This window comes from Monodon monoceros, unplaced genomic scaffold (assembly GCF_005190385.1).
Source record: "Monodon monoceros isolate NGI ecotype Baffin Bay Population unplaced genomic scaffold, NGI_Narwhal_1 Super_Scaffold_18, whole genome shotgun sequence".
NCBI classification, from domain to species: Eukaryota; Metazoa; Chordata; class Mammalia; order Artiodactyla; family Monodontidae; genus Monodon; species Monodon monoceros.
In genome coordinates, this window is record NW_021703774.1 from 152,192,370 (window position 1) to 152,215,901 (window position 23,532).

At 55.9% G+C, this 23,532-nt stretch overlaps 1 protein-coding gene across 1 annotated transcript; it reads right to left on the bottom strand.

The window, feature by feature from the left end:
- Positions 1–600: 600 nt before the first annotated feature.
- Positions 601–22,416, bottom strand: MAP7D1 (MAP7 domain containing 1). Its single transcript, XM_029230544.1, is given in 18 exon segments — positions 601–1,193; positions 1,380–1,573; positions 1,691–1,787; positions 1,873–1,918; positions 2,114–2,167; positions 2,463–2,567; positions 2,675–2,813; positions 2,900–3,077; positions 3,367–3,692; positions 4,450–4,592; positions 4,687–4,785; positions 4,787–5,061; positions 6,230–6,340; positions 7,802–7,916; positions 8,540–8,703; positions 9,296–9,364; positions 9,546–9,896; positions 22,117–22,416. Coding segments are annotated over 18 exon segments (2,523 nt in total). The 5' UTR covers positions 22,163–22,416; the 3' UTR covers positions 601–1,182.
- Between the last annotated feature and the right edge of the window lie 1,116 nt (positions 22,417–23,532).

Genomic DNA, 23,532 nt, shown 5'->3' on the forward strand with positions numbered 1-23,532 from the left:
TTCCCATGGTCCTTGGAATAAAATCCAAACTCCTGACAGAGCCTAACAAGGCCTTGCATGGTCTGCCTTACCTTGCGCCAAGCTCCACCTCCTCAACGGACCTTTCTTTTTTTTTTAATTTTTTAATTGAAATATAGTTGATTTACAATGTTGTGTTAGCTTCTGGTGTACAGCAAAGTGATATATCTCATATATATATGCTTCTCTGCTGAAGCACAGGGTGGGATCCAGGAGGAAGACAGCCACCTGAACAAAATCAGGATTCTGTCTGGAATGAGGAAGGGGCGATGGGAATGGATGTTGAGTGGACGACTATGCCTCTGACGCTCACCTGCTAGACTGTCAACTCCATGAGAGCAGAGGCCAAGTCTTTTCCTACTACTGCATCCCTGGCACAGAAGCCCACTGCCTGGTACAGGGTAGATGTAACCATTTTTGTTAAATGAATAAATGACAAAAAGGAAGGCCACAGGCAGGATGTCTAGGACTGATACCAGGTAGGGATGGATATCTGCAGGCCCCTGGCTCCTCAAGTTCTTCTTAGAACTCAGGAGGCCACATGCTCCCAGCCCCACTGCCAGCCCCAAGAAGAGACAGCACTGGCAGAATTATTCTCATTTTATTTCTGGAGAAATTTGATCAGATGCAATAACACTGATTCCAGGCGAGGGCAGGGGGCATGGGTACTCCTAAAGCAACCAGTATCCTGTGGCCCAAGGTGCCCCCCATCCCCAGACCCGGGTTCCCCCTCAGTCACAGTTAAATAGAGGGAGGAAGATCTCCCCAGGGAGTCTTGGGAGGGTCTGCCTCTTGCACCCGCCCCTCCACGCAGAGGAGTCTGAGCACAAGCTATTTACAGTATTCACATCCACTGTACCCCACCAAACCAAGGCAAATACTACAGGTAGCGCTTCCCCATGGGAGGAGGCCAGAGAGGCTGTGAGTGTATGTGTGTGTGGGGGGGGGGGGGGGGGTGTCCGCGCGTGTGAGCACACGAATGCACTGAGGGGCTCCAGCCAAAGAGACATCAGTCTATAAGGTGCAGGTTAAAAATAACAGAGAGGACCCAACGCTCAGGGGCCCAGGCCACTTCCAGCTTTGTTCTGTCTCTTTCTCTTGCAGACATCCTGGTAGATGATGCAAGGGAGCCCTCATAGTTGTGCCTGGATCCAAGGCAACCCCTTAAAGGACTTCTGGGAAAAAAGCAGGAAGGGAAACAGTCAGGGGAAACCAGGCTCCAAGCTCAGATGGCTGGGGGTCTTCAGGGTAGAGCTTGAGAGGGCCTCTGGCAGAGCTAGGAGAAGAGAGGGCACGGCTGAGGAGGCCAGGGAAGGCTGCTGGGAGGTATAGATATGGGTCCGGGAGACAGGGAAACCTACCTGTGACCTGCGGGGCCTGCACCACAGCTTTCTTGAGGAAGGCTTCTGCCTCTGCGAAGGGCAGGAGTGCCTCTGGAGTTCGGCCCAGACTCTTGTCCCCAGAGGGTCCCTTAGGGGAGAAGCCATTCTCCTGGTGCGCTGGGAGAGGCTGCAGGCCATTCACCAGGGACCCTGGCGACTCCTTGTTTGGCAGGCTGTGGATGCAGAGGCCAACGCTTAGGCACCTCCCATTGTAGGACAGCCCAGGTACCCCACAGCGCCAGCTTGACCTTGCCTCCCTGCTCACGGCCCCTGGGGTTGGGAGCTGGTACCTCCACTGAGGCTCCTGGGGGGCCAGCTCCTCTTTCTGCACAGCCTCCTTCTGCAGCCCGGAAGACTGAGCCTCCATGGCTTTCACAGGGTCTATCCCTGGGAAGGAATGGCCACCAGTTAGGGGCTGGTGAAAGGATGAGGTCTGAGGATCGGGATGGAAACGAGGGGAAGAGGCCTTTACCTGGGCTGGAATTGTTGGCCTTTGCCTCCTTTCTGTCCTGCTTCTGCTTTGAAGAGGAAGAGCAGTCAGGCTCAAGGGGATATCTGGCCCCATCCCACTGAGCTGCTGAATTCTTCTCTCCCCAGCCCAGACCCTGAGCAGCCTCCCAGACGGCTTCCCTCCTCCACCCTGGATGCCTTTCCCCAACCTCCCTTCCTCACCGGACCTCCACTCCCAACACCGCTCTTGGGGGCATCCTGACCTTGGTTTCAGCAGCTTCTGACTTCCGAGTCCTCTTCATGATTTCCTCCAGGCGCTGTTGGGAAGCCCCACACCAGTTAGGCCCAAGACGCGCCCTAACCCTCAACCTCCCACCAGCTAGTCCTGGTCCTGGAGTTTCAAGGCCCTTCCAGCTCGTATCAATTCTTTCCAGGCCAGGAAGCCGACCTCACCCCAACTCCTTCTTGTCCTACCCTCTACAAGTCCAAGGCAGGGCCCACTTCCCAGCCCCACCAGCCCCTCCAACGGAGTGGGGACTGAGCCCAGGAGCTGGCCCCGCCCACTAGGACCAAACCCCGCCCACAGAACTCCCGGCCCGCCGCTCTGCACACCTTTTTGCGCTCCTGCCGCTCCTGCTCCTCGCGCTGGAAGTGCTTTTCCCGCTCCAGACGCTGCCGCTCCGCTTCTTCTCGGGATCGAGCTTCGGCCTCCTCTTTCTGCCAGAGAACCCCGTGAGCTTTAGGCAGCCGGCCTCCAGCTGTCCCTCCCGGTCGGTCCCAGACCCGCCACGAGGAGGCGCCCGCGCCCCGCCCCGCGGGGGCACCTGCTTCTGCAGCCGCTCCAGTTCCTCCTGCTCCGCCTGAGCCTTCTCCCGGGCCTCCTGCTCCTCCCGCCTCCTGGCCTCCGCCTCCCGCTCTGCCCGGGCCTCGGCCTCCCGAGCCAGCTGCTCCTCTCGCATTCGCCTGGGGGACAGAGGAGACGCAGGCTTATCCCCAGCTTCTTCCCCAGCCCCTGTAAAGGCCTCCTCAGTCCCCGAGGGCGTGCTCACTTGTCCCTTTCTGCCTGCAGCCTCCGCTCCTGTTCCTCGCGCTCCCGCTGCTCCCGGGCCTGGCGCCGCTTCTCAGCCAGGAGCCTAGTGGCCTCTTCTCGGTCCGTCGTGCCAGCCATCGGTTTGCTAGGGGTCACCAGGGGAGCAGGGGCTGGGGGTGAGGTCAAGACTGCTGTATCTGGAGCGGGATCCAGGACCAGGAATCAGCACACACCAGCACAGACACCTCCATCACCCCTGCATGCCCCCGTGCCTCCTGGACCTCAGGGCGATCCAGGCGGCCCACCCGCCCAACTCCTGCCACCAACTCAGAACACTGAGGTCCTCCTCTCTGGCAGGAGCCTCCTTTCGCCAATACCCAGTCCCCAGGCATCCCTGGCAGCCCACACCTCTGACCGCCTGCCCCTCACAGGCAAAGCTGGCTTCTCTGCCCTGCCCACCTTTTGGCCTCTTCTCTCCTTGCCCACCTGCAGGGATCTCTGTGGGCTGCTCCTCCTGGGGCTGGGCTGGGGTGGGTGAGGGCACAGGCGAGGGTGCGGGTGAGGCTGGGGCTGCAGGCTCCTTCTCGTCAAGGGCCTTGCCCTTGCTCTGGTTCTTGTCCTCAGGCCCCGCCACACTGAGGGTCTCCTTTGCCTCATCCTTCCTCCGAACCCGCCCCTTGGGTGATGCAGTGGTACCTCGGGGGGACGGTGGTTTTGGGGGCAGAGCATGACCTGGACCTGGGCTGAGGCAGGGAGAGGCAGGCCTGTGCCAGGATGTGGAGGGAGAGGATGGCCGGGCCTTGGATTTGGGACTGGGAGAAAAAAAGAAGAGTTAGACCTTGAGGGCACAGAGTGTCCACACACACGTACACACTTTCAGCATGTCACTTCCTCAGGGAAGTGTCCGCCCCAGGCTTGGGTCAGCACCCCACCTTATGTGCTCTCACAGAAACATAAAATTTCCTTTTAGAGCATACATCCCAGTTTGTAATTACATATTCATTTGTGATTCTTTGATTATTGTCTGTTTCCCCAATAGCCAGTAAGACTAATAAGAGCAAGAACTAGGCCTAGGGACTTCCCTCGTGGCGCAGTGGTTAAGACTCTGCGCTCCCAATGCAGGGGGCCGGGGTTCAATCCCTGATCAGGGAACTAGGTCCCACATGCATGCCGCAACTAAGAGTTCACCTTTCGCAACTAAGGAGCCTGCCCGCTGCAACTAAGAAGCCCACGTGCTGCAACTAAGACCCAGGGCAACCATATAAATAAACATTAAAAAAAAAAGAACTAGGTCTGGTTTGGGTCATGGAAACGCCCTCAGCACCCAGAACAGTACCTGGCAAGGACCATTCATGCATCCAGCAGGTATTTGTTGAGTGCTTACCAGATGCCAGGCACTGTTCTAGGTGCTAGGGTACTTCGGTGATCAAAACACTCCCCCCACCCCCCAAAAAAATCCTCCCTCAAGGAGCTTTCCTTCCAGAGGTGGGTGCCTAACACATATTTACGAACGAATGGCTGCCTGGCTGGCTGGCATAGGCAGGCGGTGCGCCCCACTGCCCGGCCCACCTGAACTCCGCGTTGCCAGTGGAGAGGCGCGCGCGCGTAGAGGCCGGCAGCGACTGGCGCTTCTTGAGGCTGCGCTCCCGGGCCAGGGCACTCTTCTCCTTCTCGTTTTCCCGCTCCTTGTCCTTCTTCTCCTTTTTCTGCACCTGGGGAGGAGGGTTAAGGAGAGCGTAGAGAGGGGGAGCAGAGGTCAGAGGCGCCCGCGCTGCCCTGGATGGGATCCCTGTCCCCGCCACTCACCAGCGAAGCCTCGGGTCGGAGGCGTGCCGGGGCAGGGCTGCCCCCGGAGCTGGCCTTGCGGCGCTCACCGGCGGGGGCGCAGCGGTGCCCGCTTCGGGGGGGCGCTGCACGGCGTCAGGGGGCTGGCGGAGGCCGAGCGAGGGCACACGGGCACGGCTGCGGAGGGATGAGTGCGGTCGGGGCGTGGCCTACTCACGAGGCTGGCCCCTGTCCCGCCTCTCGAGGGGGCTCTCCCAGGACCGTGGCCCCTACCCTGGTCCCGGCCGTTTCGGGGCAGGGTGACTGCACTGCGACTCCGTGCCAGGAAGGAGAGGGTGGGCGTCATCAGACGGTCCACAATGCTGCTCTCCCATGGGCTCAGCTGCAGGCTGCGATCTAGGGGGAGATGCCAGGAGAAGCGGGTTACCGCAGGGCCAGAGCAGGCAGAGGCATCCGGAGACCGCCAGGTACCACCCCCATGCCGAGCTCAAGGACTCTCCTCCCCCAGGAGGCCTCTCCCCGCAGTCATGGGGGGTTACACAGGTCCGTCCTGGGGTCTGACCTCCACTGCAGACCCAAGCAACAAGACACTTCCCATGGCAATGTCCTGCAGGGCTAGAGGGTCCCCTCCTACCGCTCTCCCCAGGTGAAAGGGTTCTGCACTGTGAGTATAGAGAGGAACCACCCAAGGTTGGTGGCAGACCCAGCTGCCCACTTCCATGTCCCACTTCCTGCTCTCAGAGGGCTGGCCTGGGGAGGCATGCCCCCATGGATCTGGGACAGTGGGGTTCCTTGTGCTCCTCTGACTGAGGAGAGGCCCAGCTTTCGTGCGTGCCAGGCCAGGGAGAGGCTGCTAAGGGGGCCACGCTGCCCTGGGCCACGCTGCCCTGTCCCCTCAGCTGCTGGGTTATTTTTAAGCTTCAGTCACAGGTGGGGTTGGTAACAGCAGCTGATTTTGTTGCTAGGCAACAGAGCAACCAAATAAAAGCTGGAGAAACTTATAAATAACTCCTACCATGGCCCCTTCACATGTGAGCACCAGGGCATGGTGGGAACACAGGGGCTGTGCTACCCTCCTTGGCCAAGGCTCTGGAGCCAGCCAAGGCCACGGCTGGGGCTCTGAAAGCAGAGAAGGCAAGGTTGCATGGGCCCTCCAGGGTGGAGTCAGAATAAGAGGGCTCCTCCACACACGGCACCCAGGCTCGTCGGGTACTCGGGGGCAGCTGGCTGTGGTTGGAGACGAGGCTGCCTGCCCATTCCCACCCTCCACCGCCAGTCCCACCCCCAACCCACCTGCTCTTGAGGCCCCAGCCAGGCTCTCTGCCTGCTGGGTCACTGCCCTTTGTCTCTGTTCTCCTCCCATGTGGGGCACACCTCTGTTCTCAGGGCCCAGACCCAAATGCCGGCTCCCCCGAGGGGTGCAGAGCCCCGAGTGTGGTCGAGCGGGGATGGAGACCTGGGGTATGTGAGGGCTCCTGGGACCTGGGGTTCTTGCTGAGCTCTGGAGGAGGCTCGGTGGGGACTACAGGAGCTCTGGAGGGAGGAGGGCTGGGCCTTCTCTTACTTCTACTGGGGGAGTTCCAGAGCGTGGCAGAGGACTTTGAGAGCCGCTTGTTGATTATAGAGTCCACGTGTTTGGGCAGGTTTACTGCCGACACGGAGCACCTGCTCCCACCTGGAGGGGAAAACACACGGCATTAGGGCCGGGCCGGACGGGAGCCAGGGGGGGGCACTGAGGCCTTCCATGCAGGATGCTCCGCGGGCAGGAGGGGACAGGGAGGAGTGGGCAGGCTAGGAAGGGGAGGAGGAGGCAGACTTGGCTCTGAGAGGATGGGGTGGGGGGGGGCGAGGGGGTGGTTAGGTGACCAGAGACAACCTGGATTGGGGGAGCCGACGGAAAAGGAACAGAGGAAGGAGATGGAGTAAAACTAGAGAAACTACAGCCTTCCTGGCCAGGAAGTCACTCCCTACGGCTGGGTGCTGCAACCCCTCCCCCATAACCACCCAGCGTCGGCACTTGCTGGCACTGCCCAGCCAAGGCTCTATGGCTACAACACCCACGGTACTGGGACAAATGCAGAGACGTTCCTAAACAGAAGAACCCATGGTCAAAGTCACTCACACAAATCCACATATTCACAGGGACACACAAAGACAAAGACGTGCAGGCCCGGGCATATAGAGTGATAGGTACTTCCACATGCATGCGTGTGTGCAGACATGCACAGATACAGAAACAAAAACACCAACGGAAAGAGGGTCAGACCCAGATGCACACAGGCACAAATACATAGAAGCAACTTAATCATATTTGTAACAGCTAGCATTTGTTGGATGCTTACTGTGTACCAGGCACTGTGCTGGGCACCACACACATGTTACCACACTTGATCCTCCCCAACATCTACCTACAACCTCGGAGGCAAGTAGTACTGTTATCCCCATTTTACAGATGAAGAAAGTGAGACAGCAAGAAGTCAGAGGTCACACCACACGTGCCAGAGCTGGGATCCTGACCCAATTCCATCTGACTTGGGAACCCACACTGAGGTACACAAGGCCACAAACACACCAAGGCAAACACATATTAAGACACACAACGCACAGATCCATGAGCACATACACCAAAAGATGCACAATGAGAAATACTGAGTCTTGCCATTACATAAAGACATCCAAACACAGCGGTACATACATGCCAGCAAAAAGACCAAAATCCGCGATGGCCCTACGTGAAGAAAACTCAGAGACAAAAATCTACTTTCCAAGACAGATACATAAGGGGGTGACGGTTTTCTTTAAACGTCCAGTGTCTGCAGGGTATTAAAGTGCTCTTCTATGTATCAGCAACTAATAGCAATTGACAGGAGCAAAGAAGCCTAATCTAAAATGACAGAGGTTTGAGGAGCGAACCGAATGAAGAGACTCGACCTCTGAATTGCTAGTGGAAGTCCTTGTAAAGGACTTGGGTTTACAGACTTGGGTTTACAGATCATTCCAGAAGGCACAAGTCACACGAAACAAGGCATACCTGCTGCAGGGAGCTGCCAGCTCCTTGCACTGAAGCTGCTCCCTTCCCCCACCTCTCAGGCCCCAACCTCCCCCGCCCACCCTGTGGCCCCTCGTGCGCACTCACTGGGCTTCCGTCCTGGGGAGCTGTGGTGCAGGGCCCCTGCCCAGGACCAGCGCTGCTGCCGGATTTCGGCCCACGTCTTCTTCACTGACCGCTGGATGGCTGCTTCATATCGCTCCTGGTGAGGAGGGGGCAGAGGGGAAGGGTCTTGGCTCAGAATCATTCCTCCTACCTGGGAGAAAGGCCCTCTCTCTCCTGGGACAATGCCTCCCCCTATGATTGAAGACAGTTTGCAACAGATCCCTTTCAACTTGTTCTTGGGGAGCTTTTCACTGTTCTTGACTCATTATCTGAGTGTATGAGCTGTTTCTCTGAGGATGGAGCAGGACTCTCCGTGCCTGGGACTCCCAGGTGGGCCACTGGCACGAGGGTCCTGACCCTGGAGCTGTGTTTGCTTTTAGCCTGAGGACCCGGGGCAGGGCCAGGCTGCCTTTTCCTTCATATCTTCATGGTGCTCAAGCCAGGGTTCTCCTAACTAGGAGCTCACTCAGCGCACTCAGACACATCTCTGCACACCTATACACACACACATACGTGTACTGATAGCACAGGGTTACAAGTGCTCACCCTGGCGTGTACAGAACCAAACACATCTGCACAGATGCCCAGATGTAGTACCCATGGCACACAACTGCAGACACATGAACACAGATGTGCATACACACTAAGCCAGTGTGCAGATATGTGCACACACATGCAACAGATCCACGTGCACCTGGTCAGAATTCAGCATAAACACACCTTGTTTTTCTCCAGTTTCTGCCGCTGCCGCTCCTCCAGGGCTGCTCGGCGTTGCTCGGCTTTGAGCCGCTGCTCCTCCAGCCGCCGCCGGCGCTCCTGGAGCTGCTTCTCCCGCAGCACCTTGGCCTTCTCCTCCTTCTCCAGCCACACCGCCTTCTTGGCCGCTGTGGAGAAAGGAGCCCCAGGGGGCGTGAGCAGTCCTGCAGCGCCCGGCCCGCAAGTGTCTCCTCCAAGTGGCCTTGCCTGTTCCTCCGACCCTGGGTGGGTCTTCCCCCTGCCTGCTTGGTGGGGAGGTGCCTCTGCTCTCAGACTCCCCCCTCAAATTGAAGGGCATCCTGAAGATGGGTTGAGACCTCAGAATGAGGGCTTCCCCAACGGGAGGCCTGTTTCTCCCCCATTGGCCTCATGGTCTCTGGGCACCGAGGGAGAAACAAGCTCTTTAGTGCCAGATCCCTGTCTGACTTTGGGGTCTGCTGTATCGATACTCACGTATTGTGATTAGGAGCATGAGATTTGGGGTGAGATGAGGCTTCTGGGTCTGAATCTCAGCTACGCCACTAGCTGTGTGGCTCAGGCAAAGGATTTCATCTTTCTGAGCCTCTGTTTCCCCATCCTCAGAATGGGTAGAGGGTTAAGTGGGATAAGCGTACCGCTCTTAGCACAGTGCACATAATAAATGCTCCGGAAGTGTTAGTGTTACCAATAGAATGTCGATGGTGGTGACAATGAAGATGCCACTGCTTCCCACACACTCACCCAGGTACTTGGCCCGCTCTTCCCGCCGCTCCTTCGCCAGCTTGTGTCTCTCTCCTGCCTTCTTTGCATCTTAATAGAGGGAACAAGAAGAGGCTTAGGTCAAGAGCCTCCCCCAAGAGGGGAGTCAGCCTCAGGGCCCTCCCCAAAGGCCTCATCCCATGCCTTTTCTTATCTCCTCCAGGTAGAGACTCCCCTGGATGGCATCATCCAGGGCTGGGACTGGGCCCAGGACTAGGGACATCACACATACCTTGCTTCGTGGGAGGGCTGTCGGCAGCTGACCCTGCTGTTGGGGATGGCTGGCTGCTTCTTCGAGGAGCCCTGGCATCCCGTGGGCCTGTGGCTGGTGGGGTGGGTCCCCTGATCTTCACTTCTGAGAAAGGGGACTCTTCCTGCTTCGGGGCTGGCCTAGGCCCTACCAGCTCTGGGGGGCTTTCTGGTTCCAGTGGGAGCTGCTTAGGGCCAGTGGTGTTCTTCATGGCGGGAGGGGTGTCTGGGGGAGTGTCGGGCACCAGGGCTGACATCGGTGGTGGTGGCGGTGGCGGGGAGGGGTCACCTTCTGGAGAAGGTCTTGGCTCTGGAGGGGTCCTGGCTGCCACATCTGGAAGAACAACACAAGAGAGGAGAGAAAGTCAGATAGAACATCTGTACCATCAGTTCAACATGTAGCTCTCTCCCTTGTCCAGCTGATATTCATTCATTCATACATGTTTATCGAGTTCCTTCCATGTGCCAGGCCTTCTTCCAGATACTAATGATATAACGGTAAGAAAATGGCCACAGTCCCTGCCTCTGTGGGGCCCACACTCTAGCAGGGCAGACAGATAGATAGCTAGGCGATTACAGTATAGAATAAGTACTATGTCTGGGGTAGCAAAGCAGAGATGGTTGTTAACCTATATTGGAGGGGCTTCCTGCAGAAATTATAGCCAAGCTGAGGTCCAGGATGAGCTGGAGTTGGCAAACCAAGGAAGAGAGGGTTCTGGTTAAGAGAAGATCATTTGCAAAGGGGCAGAAGGGAGCAGGGTGTATCGGAAAAGCTGAGAAATTTGTAGTAGTTATTAGTGCACCAAATGGTAATGATTGGTTTCCATGTCTGCCTCCCTCGCCTTTCTGCTTTACCTTGGGGTCACAGTGCCCATCCCAAGGCCTGGTGCTCAGGGGCTGCCAGTGCTGGGCACAGTGGGATGCCCGTGTGGAATCCCCAAAAGGGAGGGTAGGCAACCAGCGACATCCCCTTTGTCGTCTTTTTTTCTTTCCCAACCACCCTCAGATTTCTTCTTTTAAGACACTGATATTTCAGGGTCCCTGTAAAAGACACCAAAGTGCCAAGGAAGGAAAACACATGATTTGGTGTATACGTGTTCATGCACACATGTGAGCACAAGTACACTATAGCACAACAGAAAGACTGGCTTGGGAGTCAGCCTGATGAGGGCCTGATTCCGACTTCACCACCCCAAGACAGGAAGAGAGGGCCTGATAACCTTGGGGAAGCCACTCAACCGCTCTAAGCCTCAGTTTTCATATCTGTAAAATGGGGACTATAAGCCCAAGCTGATAGGGATGTCAGTGAAGTGCCTGGAACAACTCATGTGCCAGCAAACAATACTTCCCTCTCTTTTCCTATGGGTCTTATGAAGCTGCCAAAGGAAGCCTCTGCATGTTGAGCCCTGGTACCATCTACTGCTGCCCTCTGGGCACTAAGGGGATTGGTGGGGACACAGCCACTGCCTGGGCGTAGGGATCAGGGCCAGGGTCCATGGAAAGGTCAATCTAAGGAAGCATTTTCCGCTCTCGCCAGGTGCCTCCACCATGCAGGGTCCTCTGCTCTAGGAATGGTGGCCCTCTCAGGAGGTGACAAACTCCCCACCCCTGTGGGTGACAATGTGTATGCAGGGAGAGGACACTCCCAAGGAGTCAGCTTTGGAACTCTGGGGACCCTTTTCAGGGAGACGGGTGTCCAGTGGGCTCTGAGGAAGACAGGCTATTTGAATATGTGGCTTCCCCGCTAACTGTGTGACCTTGGGCTAGTTACAGGCCCTCTCTGTGCCATAGCTCCTCCTCTGTAAAATGCAGACAGTAGGACTGTGATGAGTGTTAGTGACAACAATAACCACTAACATGTGTATATTTCTCGAGAGCTTCCTATGTTGAGAGCATTTTACACATATTAGTTTTAATCCTTATGACAATACTTCTGAGGAAGGCACTATAAAGATCTCTTTCACACAGAGGAGGAAAGTAAAGCAAAAAGAGGTTAAGTAAAGTAGTTTGAGGTCACTCAGCTGGGAAGTGAAGGAGCCTGGACTTGAACCCAGTGTTTGTCACCACGGCCCACGCTCTTAGCCCCACACCCTCCTGCCTGTGTCAGGCAGTATGGGGTAACACATGTTACACAATGAAATTATCTGAGGCTCACACTATTTGCCCCTCATTCCTTCCCTTCCAGCTTCCTGGTCTCCAGGCAACAGCCCCAGCTAAGGCCCTTTTCCCCCAACGGTCCCTCCAACTCTGCCAGCCCCTAGGCTCATGACAGCTCTCACCAGACCAGCTCCAAAAGGCTGCCTGGTCACTGCTAGTCGACTTCCCAGCCACCCGCAAACTCCTTTCCAATTCCAGTGGGCAAAAAAACTAGTGGCAACCATTTAGTGAGTGCTTACTACATACCGAGAGCTGAGCTGGGCCCTTTGTATCCCCATCCTGCATCTTCATATGAGCTCTGAGAATCTTATCCCCATTTGACAGATGAGACTATCAAAACTTACCCCACTAAGTGATTTGTCCAGGGTCATAGAACTAGTATATGGCAGAGGTAGGATTGAACCCAGGACTGTCTGGGGCCAGACGGCCTAGGTATGTAAGTATCAATACAAAGCTTGAAGGCTGAGGTTGAGGCCTGCTTATTGCCATCCTCCTAGCACCTGTGCCTGCTACATGTGTTGCAATGAAAACTGGTAGGCGGCTGTTTGTCTACACCTAGGCAAATCACACCCACCAAGCAAGACAGTGAATTTCCAACTAGCTTCTGACTAGCCCTGTGAAGGGAGTCTCGGAAGAAGTAGAGGGATGAGGCCTGGAAGGGCCTGCACCTGGGCATCAGATGCAGCGAGGTGGAAAGGTCTTAGGATTCAGGGTCAGACAGGCCTGAGTAGGGAATTCCAGCTCTGCTGTGGGACCTTGGACAGGCCCTGAACCTGTCTGAGCCCCAGTTTCCTCAGGCTGGGGCCTATGGTGTTGGGACCTATGGTGAGTAGGTACACCACCTCTGGCACCTGACAGGGGCTCAGGAAGCAGCCTTGCTGGAAGAATTGGTCCGCTTCCTCCCATCTCTGCCACAAGCGCCCACGTGGGTCAGGCCTTCACGCCCACTGCTCCATGACACTGCTCTTCTCAAGGTCACCAGTGACCTCCGCATTACTAAGTCAGCAGCCACTTCCTGGCCCTCGTCCTGCTGACCTATCTGCCGCATTTGACGTGGTTGACCCCTTGGTGCTTTTTGAACACTTTCTTCAACTGGCTCTGAAGACGACAAGCTCTCCCGATTTCCTTCAACTTGCTGGCTGTGACTTCTCAGGCTTCTTTGCTGGTCCCTCCTTAACTTCCTAACCTCTTAGTACCGGAGTGCCCCAGGGCTCCGGTGAAGACCTCATCTCTTTTTGGTCTACACGTACTCTCTTGGTGATCTCATCCAGACTCACGGCTTTAAATACCATTGCTCTGCTGATGACAACCAAATTTTTACCTCCAGCCCAGACGTCTCCCTTGAGTGCCAGTTTAGCTCATGCAACTCCCTACTTGACACCCCTGGATGTCTTACTGATGCCCCCCATTTTTTTTTAACATCTTTATTGGAGTGTAATTGCTTTACAATGGTGTGTTAGTTTCTGCTGTATAACAAAGTAAATCAGCTATACATATACGTATATCCCCATGTCTCCTCCCTCTTGCATCTCCCTCCCACCCTCCCTATCCCACCCCTCTAGGTGGACACAAAGCACCGAGCTGATCTCCCTGTGCTATGTGGCTGCATCCCACTAGCTACCTGTTTTACATTTGGTAGCGTATATATGTCCATGCCACTCTCTTACTTCATCCCAGCTTACCCTTCCCCCTCCCCGTGTCCTCAAGTCCATTCTCTATGTCTGTGACACCCCAAATTTAACATCCAAAACTGAGCTCCCAATCTTTCTCCCCCAAACCCTGCTCCTCCTCCAGTTTTCCCCATCTCGGTCAATGGCAACCCGGTCCTTCCAGTTTCTCAGGCCAAAAATCTTGGAGTCATTTTAGAATCTTTTCTTGTCTCACAAATCACATCTAATGTCTCAGTAAATCCTTTTGGCTCCACATGCCAAGTATACTCTGAATCCAGTCACTTCTATCTCCACTTCTATCATCGTGGTCCAGCCACTGTCATCTCTCATAAAAGCCTCCCTGCTGCCATTCTTTGTTCCCCTTTGGCCTTCTCTCACCACAGCAGCAGAATGATTCTTTTCAAGAATAAGTCAGATCAGGAGTTCCCTGGTGGCCTAGTGGTTAGGACTGCGGGCTTTCACTACCGTGGCCCACGTTCAATCCCTGCTTGGGGAACTGACAAAATCCTCCAAAGAAGCCCCACCTCAAGGGAGGAAAAAACAAAGGCATCACAATGGCCTCCAAGGCCCTTGGGGATCCTCACTCTCCAGCCCATTACCTCTTGGCCTCCTCTCCTCCTCCCCTTCTCCCCCTGCTCCGTCTCTTCTGGCCACTGTTCCTTATTTGTGACAGGCATGCTTCTGCCTCAGGGCTTTGCCCTCGCTGTTCCCTCTACCACAATTCTCTGCCCCCAGATCCTGCATGTCTCACTCCGTCACCTCCTTCAGATCTTTACCCGTATGTGACTTCTCATTCGAGCCTTCCCTGATCCCCTCCTTAAAACTACAAACTGTAGTTGAAGTCTCCCTCCCCTTTCCAACTGTATTCTTTTTCCTTCCAACTCTATTTTTCCCAGTAAGCATCAGTAGCACTTTAACACTGGCTCCCACCCCCAGAAGGTAATCTCCACGAGGGCACACATTTTTGTCTACTTTGTTTAGCTCTTCTATTTCTAAGGCCAACAGAGCCTGGCACACAGGTGCTCCACAGCTATTCGTTGAATGAATGTATCAATGAACTCCACCCTGGCAGATACCATCAGCACCTCTCTTCCCTGGATGACTGCAAACTCCCCCCACTGTCCTACACGCACCCTTTCCCACTCTGCTCTTCACTGAGCAGCCGAAGTAATTGTTTCCAAATGCAAATCTGGCCATGGTACTCTTCCCCACTGGAAGCTTCACAGTGACTTCTCCTTGTTCTGAAGAGAAAGACAAAATTCTTGAACCCAGGCTGCAAGTCTGGCAGTCTGAAGCCCCTGTCTCCCTCCCTACACCTCTTGAGTCCCCACCTCTGCTCCCCTGCTCCCCACTTGCTCTCTACACTCCAGCCACACTGACCTTTTAATTCTGATAGCCTTGCACACTCCCTCTGCCATGGGGCCTTTGCACATGCTCTTTTCCCTCCGTCTTTTCTAACTCCCATTCACCCTTCAGATCTTCGGTTAGGCATCATTTCCTCAGGGAAGCCTTCCCTGGCCTCTCCGAACAGGGTAAATTCCTTCATTATATATAGTCATGGCTTCATGTGCCTCTCGTTTGGAGCACTGTGACTGTTACGGTTTTATACTTCCTTGTTTGGTTCTTTTGTGATTGTCAGCCTCCCCCTAAGGGCTGGGCCGCATCTGCTCTGCTCGCCACTGCTTCAACAGCAGCTACCGTGGTGCCCAGTATGTGGAGACCGTCACGAAATGCTGCCGAATGAGAATAAAGCACTGTACCAGGAAGCCACCCTTGCCTAAAGCAGGTGCACAGAGAAGGAGATTTTTACTCTAATAATGAGCAAACCCATATTGCAATTTCTTGCAAAGGGATAAGCACTTGAAGGGAAGCAAAACAACTCCCCCCTCAATTGAGTTTGGGCAGCTTCTTGGACTAAGGTAGTCAGAGAGAAGTTAATAAAAGTAATAATGAGTGTTGACTCCAGCAGTTCAACAGGAAAAACTTCCCAAGAGGCAAATAGCACGCTTGGAATTCTTCTTCTGACCTGGAGGACTATTGACCCCGAATCCAAATATTTTTCTCAGAATTATGCCAACCCTGATGAAATATCATTGGGACAGTGTTATTCGGAACAAATTATGTTAAGCCAAATTAATTCCTTGGTTAATTATCTATATGGTGTGGTGTGGTTAAACCAATATCTGATTATTTCCATTTTCAATCATCAAATGTGATCCTTCAGCCACCTCATTTTATTGTATTTTTATGTGTGTCAAATTGTGAGGTTTTATTTTGCTGTGCTGATATCTACCAGAAGTATTTGTTAAGAACTGGATAAGTGACAGTTTGTATTCATTTCTTGGCACAAAGAGCATTAGCAGGGCAAAGGTGCAGGAGCTGGTTGCAGGGTCAGTAAGTCTAGTCTTCTCAGAAAACCCAAGAAGGACTGCAGAAAGATCAGGGCCGAGTCTCTCGGAGGGCCTGTCACATGTCTCAGGGTGCTTACTCCCCATCTCCACCCTCTGGGCGCTGGCAGGCCTTTCCTCTCATCCCTCCCCAACAACTGCTCCTGGGCCAAAACTCCTCTCACAATACCGATAACTCAGTCTGCCCTTTTTGTCTGCCTGCTGCCCCTGCGAGAGTTGGTGGCGAGAATCCTTTTTGCAGCCCAGAGCTTTATACAGGACCTACCCAGCACAGAGTAGGAATTCTGTGACTGTTTAATGAACGGATGGATGGATGGATGGATGGATACACTGTGGATAACATAGTAAAACCCCAAGCTGCTCCAAAGTCTAGCCTCTCTAACCCTAAATGTCTTTACCGTATCAGAGCCTTGTATGTGCCCTGCCAGCTCCTCAGCCCAGGAAGGGAAACACAGCTGAAGCCCTGCAGTACACCAGGCACCTTCCCTTATCTCATCTAGTTCTTATTACAGCCCCAAAGGGAAAGCGCTATAGGGGCCCCCGTTCCCCAGGTGCGAACACTTAGACAGGTTAAGTGAACTGCTCACGTCAGTGTCGGAGGTAGGACAGGGCCCAAGGCTGTCTGATGACAAAACCCTTATGTCACACTGTTTCTGGTGGGTGTCACATCACCCCTCCCTAAGGCTCCTGCCTGTTCCCTGAAGAAGGAAGTGATTCAGTGGTTCCCCTGGGGAGGTTTCCCCCATGAAGATGAAGGGTGCAGGTGGGGCAGGCAGGCACTGAGCTCAGAGGGCAGGAATGCAGGGAAGGCAGGCTCCTGCCCAGGCTGGCCACCAGGAGCCAAGAAGTGGGGCACCTGAGCAGGTGTGAGGGCGAGTGGCCCTCCTCCAGGAGGCTGAGCAAGGGAGTGCCCAGGGGAGGGGCTGCACAGACAGCAGAGGTCAGCATCTAGCTGACCCCTACCCAGAGCCTTCCTGGCTCTCGTAGCAGCTCCTTAGGTGGCAGCATCGGACCAGACAAACGAAGACAGGGAGGCCGACAGAGGGGCAAAGACACACACGCAGACAGAGGGTACACACTGCAAAGAGAGAGACCCAGACAACGTGGACAGAGTCTGCATAATGGCGAGAGACAAGACGTGTTTCTTTTCTCTCTCCTGTTACATACAGAAAACAGACCTACTGGGATTCAGAAATCTGCGCGCGCACACACACACACATGCACGCACACACACACACGCAGTCAGGCACCCCCTCCGAGGCATAGACAGAAACCTCAGAGATTCATACAGCACTCGGGGACGTGATGTCCCAGTATATTTACACAGCCTCATCCAGGTCACTTCGGCCCTGCCCCTCTGGGCACTCCTTTACCTGGGCCCAGGGAAAGTCCAGGTAACTGCAGCAACAGCTAACGCTGTGTCAGGCACAGCTAAACACCTTAAAGCTTCAGTCCTTTTCATCTTCACCACAATCCTATGAGGTCGACATTATTACCCCATTTGACAAATGAAATAGATCCAGAGAGATTAAGAGACTTGCTGGTGAGTAGCAAAGCTGGGTTTGGGTCCCAAATCAGGGTGACAGTCTGTACCTTCACTCTGCTACCCAAAGGGGGCAGCCTCCTGGGTTTCCTCTCCTGGAGAGATCTGGGCTAGGAGGATGGGGTGGGCAGGAAGGACAAACCCTGGGAGATGCATGATCATGGGGCTGGGACAGAGGGGAGCCTTAGTGGGCAGCATTACTCCCAGCCGGGACAGAGCTGAGCCAGCTCTGAAAGGGAGTGAACTAGGAGAGGGACAGCCTGCTCCGGTGGTCCTCCGAACCTGGGCCACAGGCCCTTCGCAGCAGGGCACTGGGGCCAGGCCGTGGGCCTCTGTGGGTGATAAAGCCGGGATCCCACCTGAGACTGCAGATCTGAAGAGCTCTCTGGCCGGGTTGGCGGCCATTGTTCCCAGCCTCCAATCAGGAGCACCCACTTCCTGTTATTTTAGGCGGCAGGAAATGACCCCATCCCACAGCTTGGGCCCTCCCTCAGCCCCAGCAGGGCTGCCCACGCTGGGGCCTAGAAGCTGAGTACAGAAGCCCAGACTCAGGCCAAGGCCTGAGGATGGCCTACTGGCTGAACTGTCACCACTGCCTGAGTCCAGGGCCTCCTTCTGGTCCCACTTGCTCAGATTCCAACCCAGCAGGAGGCACAGAGGACCCAGGACTCTGCAGATTCTACCTCTGCCTGCCAGAGAAAAGCTCACAGGGTCCCTAAAACCAAGATGCCCATAGAAGACCAGTCATGCAAGGACAGCGGGCCAGACTCTATCACCAGCTGGCTTGGCCATGCTAATTCAGCATAGAGGTTTGGTGCACAGGCTTTAGAGTCGGATGGACCTGGGTTCAAACCTTGCTTCTGCCAGTACCTAGCTGTGTGACTTTAAGCAAATTACTTCCCTCTCTGAGCCTCATCTATAAAATGAGGATATGGGACTTCCCTGGTGGTCCAGTGGGTAAGAATCCGTGCTTCCGCTACAGGGGGTGTGGGTTCGATTCCCGGTCAGGGAACTAAGATCCCACATGCTGCGCGGCACAGCCAAAAACGAAAAAGAAAATTTGAATAAATAAATAAATAATAAAATGAGGCTAATACTAGTCCCTACCGGGATAGTTCTGAGAATCAAATGAGACAATGCACGGGACGTACTAAGTGCTATGTGTGGCACAGAGAAGGTCCTTAATAAAGACCTGTGGGAGATAAGTAGGATCACCAGGAGGGTCTATTCTTGGCCCATATCTCTTCGTATAACTGGGGAGGAGCACTAGATACCAGGTTGTCTACTCCCTATCATGCTCTCTGCTCCCCTCGGGGCAGAGCTGCAGCTGAGAGGTGATGATGGAGATGCTGAAGGCTGTGCCCTGGGGTGCCAGGCAGAGCTGCCACCTCCAACAAAGCTGCATTATCTGGGCTGGCTCGTTGGCTGCCTTACCGGCCCCAAGGCCCAGTGGGGACCCAAGGACATGGTCCCCAGCTGCTTGAGGCCAAAATCCCAACATTGATCAGACCTGAGACCTGCCCTGACCACCCTCAAGTGCCACCACCCCAGCCTGGGCCCTGCTTTCAGCTCCTTCCCTGCTCCCTCAGCCCTTCCCCACCACCAGCTGATGCCCATCCCTGAGGAGGAGGAGCTAGGGGAGTGAACTGGCCTGGTGCCCCTTCCTCCTTATTTGCATATGCATGACTGCACATTAGGGGCTCATTAGAGGCCTCATTATTGGGCCCACCAACCCAGGGAGGGACAGAAACTGTCAGTGGGAGCTGCCAGCCAGGCTGGCTGCTGTATGTAGAGAGGCAGTCCATCTTCTCATCCATTCAGGTCCACCTCAAATGCCTCCTCTGTGAAGTCTTCCACAAACAGATTCCACCAACCACTGTATCAGTTATACCTGGACTTCCCAGCAGTGAACACATGGGTTTCCCCCACTGGGCCAGGAGCTCCCTGAGGGTAGTGACTCTGATTCACTTCTCTGCCATCTGTACAGCCAGCACCAAGCTGGCACATGGCGGGCAACAGTATGGCTGCGCTGGATGGCTGCACCCATCCCCTGGGTCTCTCTCCTACTCCCAACTGCCCCACTTCAAGTACGGGGCCCTCTGTTCCCCAGATACAGCCTGGCTCATGTCTGTCTAGAACGCACCTCCCCCTTGCTCTCTGGCCTACATTTACCTCCTGAAGTTCTAATTAATGACACCTCCACCTCAGGCCTCTGAAGGAATTAAAAATAATAACAACAAAAATAAATAGCGTTTATTGAGCATTGACTATGTATCAGGGCCTCTCCTAAGTGTTTTATGCGTTTCTCTAACTTAATGATCCCAATGTCTCTATGAGATAATGTCCAGCATTATTGTCATTTTATCAATGGGAAAATTTAAGACTTAAGCAAATTACCTAAGGTCACACAGTAGTAAGTTATGAAGGGGAGACTTAAACTGTTTGATTCCAGAGTCTACACTCTTAAGCAAACTGACTCCCAATTCCTGCCCTCACTTCCTCCATATTTCGTACCTCCCTGCTGGCACCAGTTCCGATAAGCATAATGACAGTAATGGCAATAACACTGTATTGCAGGTGTCTGTGTGCCAGGTTCCTTTAGGTACATCACTTCTGACCCTCACATTAACCTCACAAGGTTGATAATACTACCTCCATTTTCCAGGGGCATAAACTGGCCAGAGGAGGTTAAGTCACTTGCTCCAGTCCAAACTTGACCCCTGCTGCATGCTGCCTCCTGTTAATGCTCAGTGTGCAAAGGGAACTCAAAGAGGGTAGGAATCACATCGTACGCACTCGGTGTCTCAGACCCATGCCTCAAACTCTCACAAGGGCACGTGTAGTGGACAATTCCTTTACTCCCTGGAAGCTCTTGACTCACAAGGGCCCCTGTCACCTTCAGTTTCTCTGTGTAGGAACCAGCCACCATCCTGACCCAGGTTCTCATGTAACTCCATCTAGGTCCCTATGTGTAGAAGTCTTCCCAATCCAGGACCCTGTATGCAGGACCCATTCAGGCGCCCCCCAATACAGCCAAGCCTCCCGCCCATGCCCTCACGTTCAGTCCAGACATCCCACTCCAGTGCCCTGCTTATAAACCAGCTACTCACTCCAGCCCTCATCTCTGGCCCAGTAATCACCGCCATTCAGGCCCCGATGTACACACCAGTGCCAGAGACCCTCAGCTGCAGAGGGCCAGTAAGCAGATGGAACTGACCCAGCCTAGGCCTCCCTGGGTCCCCTCTCAAGCTCAGCAGAGCCAAGACGGACCGAAGTGCCATTGTTCCAGCACAGCCTACAAACCTCCCGAACCACACCAGTCTGACAGCCTCCCCTTTGCGTCCTCCAGCTCCCACACCCACAGGATCCCCTCCAAGCACCCATACTGGCATGGGGAGGATCCCACCCACAGCCAAGCGGCTCCACCTTGTCCTGCGCTCTCCGCACCCACAGACACTGTTTCATCCTGGGCCCATGCCCCAGGGGGCAGGGAGGTGACAGGGATTAGGTTCTAGGACTCTATGGAGGTGTGGGGTTGGGGCCACCTCCCCCCCTGAGTCAGTGGGAACAGGACTTAGGTCCTCAGAAATCAAGCTCTTCCCTCCCTTTCCAGGAAGAAAGAGAAGGAGAAATCCCTCCCTCCAACCCCAGGCCCAACCAGAAACCTGTCCCCACCCCCTCATGAGCTGCTCCCAGATCCGAAAGGGATTTGCAGAAGTCTTGGGCACTGGTGGTTGGTGGGGTGAGGGGAGGGGAGGGTTGATGGTCTGGGGCCTGGAGAGAAAGAGAAAGAGAAAGAGAAAGAGAAAGAGAAAGAGGGAGGGAGAGAGAGAGAGAGAGAGAGAGAGTGTGTGTGTGTGTGTGTGTGTGTGTGTGTGTGTAAGGGGGGTAGGTATCAGAAGCCTCAGGCTGAGGAATGATGTGGCAGGTCCCTGGAGTGCCGGCCTCAAGCCTTCACCTCATTCTCCAGGGAAAGACTCAGGACCGGAGAGGCTGGGAAGGAGGGCACCAGGGTAGACAGATTTACTTCTATCCCTTTCCTCCCCAAATCGGCCTGGGTGGGCTCCAGAGTAGGCCAGGCTGCAGGGGAATCGGCCCACTCCCCAGCTCCCGCCCTCGCCCCAAACAATGCCGCCTCCCCCTCCCCCTCGCCTTTATCCGGCGGGTTACTTGGCAGCCGCCGCTAGAGACCTCCCCTCCCCTCTACTCCCCTCCCGGCCAGCCCGCAGCAGCAACAGGCCCTTTGCGCGGCAGCTGGAGCGATGGGGTGGGGGCGAGGTCTGGGCCAGGGCCTGGGAGTGGGGGGGGCGCCAGGGCCTAGGGCTTCGGTATGCAAGGCTTCAGGCCTGAGAATGTGGACCCCCGACACACACGTTCAGGCTGGGGTCACACGTGCCCACCGGGGATGGGGAGGGACAGACGCCCCAGCTCAGGAGAAGAGGATCTTCAGGGCCTGGGGTGGATCGGGAAGAAGGGTAAGGGCAGGGAAGCCGAGGTGGCACTGGGCTGGGGCGGAAGGGTCACCAACAACTCCACATTGGGTTCCTCGCGGATCCTGGCGCCCAGGACGTCCCAGCGCCCGGGATGGGGGAGGGGGCAGCTGTCAGAAGATGCGTCGGTGGCCCAGAGCCGCCGACGCCGCTGCAACCTTTATTTTTGAACTTCCAAGTGGTCAGAGGGCTCGGCAGGAGAGGGGTCCCCGCCGACCGGGCCGGCCTCATCCTCGGCCTGTCCGAGGCCCCACGATCCCCCTCTCTCATCTCGCCTCTGGCATACCTGGGGCTGCGCCGGCACCGGGCTCCGAACGTGAGCCGCTCTCCATGGCTGCGGCGTCACTGGGGAGTCTTCGGGATTTCAGCAGCGGCGACGGCGGCGGCGGCCAGCGGCCAGGATAGGGGTCCCGCGGTGCATCACGCCCGGCCCGGCCCGGCGGGCAACGATTCGAAGGGCGGGGGGGAGCTCCGGGGTAGGTCGAGGCTGGCTCGGCTGGTGGCCTGCGGGTTCGGAGTCGCCGGCCGCCCAGTGTCTGTCGGCTCCGGCCGCGATCCTGCTCCTCGCCCAGCGCCGGCCCAGTCCCCGCCGCGGCCCAACCCTATTGTACCGCCCGGGCTGGGCCTGGCCTCGCCGCTGGCGCGTACCAAGTTGGACACGGGGAGGGCCACCCCCGCAGTGCCCGGGACCTAGCGGCCGCAAGCCCGCCCCACCCGCCCCGCCCCCGCCCTGGGGGCGCGGGGCCTCGAGCCTGGGGACGCGGCCGCCACGGAGAGGACGCCACGGCTCCCGGAGGACGCCCGTCGAGCTGTCTCCCCCTGCGGCGGCGCGTTGGTACGCGCCGCTGCGCGAGGCGACTATGTAGGGAGCGCTCTGGTGACTCACCCGCCGCTAGGACTGGGGGGAGCAGGGGGGAGCCGGGATGGAAGCCCCCAATCCCACCCTGGAGCCTGGAAGCTCCGGCTCTGGGGCCTTGGCGGCAGCTTCAAGTCCTCATTCTCTCCCAAACCCACCTCAAACAAAATCCTCCCGGGGGACGTCGGGAGACCTGAAGGAGGGTCGCAAGGAGACCCCTAAAAGGGCTATACTTTCTCTCCCCTGGTGATGGCTGGGGTGGCGTGAGGCCCGGCCCGGGAGCCTTGCTGCCGCCCTTCCTCCATCATCCTACGGTTGGTGTCTTCCCTGCTCCTCTGGGGTAATTACAGGCCTGCACCACCGCTTTACCCAAGTCTCTAATCTGCTGGGTCTCTCCCGGCTCCAAACTGGGTGGTCTTGACCCTGAACCTTCCCCAGCCCCTTCAGACGACCCCTTCCAGCTCCCCGGAAGGATTTTCTCCCCTGTGTCCTGTCGAAAGAGTGAGTGAGTCCCTTCTCATTCCCCTTCCCCAAGAAGTCCTGCTTCCCAGCACGGGGGAGTGGATCCCCGAATCCCCTTTTTAGTGCCAGCTGAGGTGGGGCCTCATGCCAAGTCAGGCCCAGCCTGGGCAGAGAGGCGGGAGCTTGCTGGGAAGGTGGATCGATGATGGTGCTTGCTGCAGGGACTGACTGAGGGGTGGAAGGAGCAGATGCAGCTGGGCCCTGCGCACCCAATCCCTGCCCTTTGTCCTGACCTCCAGAAGGTCAGTTGTCTAGTTCTCCATTGCCCAGAGATTAGGCCCAGCGATATGTTGTCCTCCTGCCCCCCTTTCCTGCCAGTGTCTC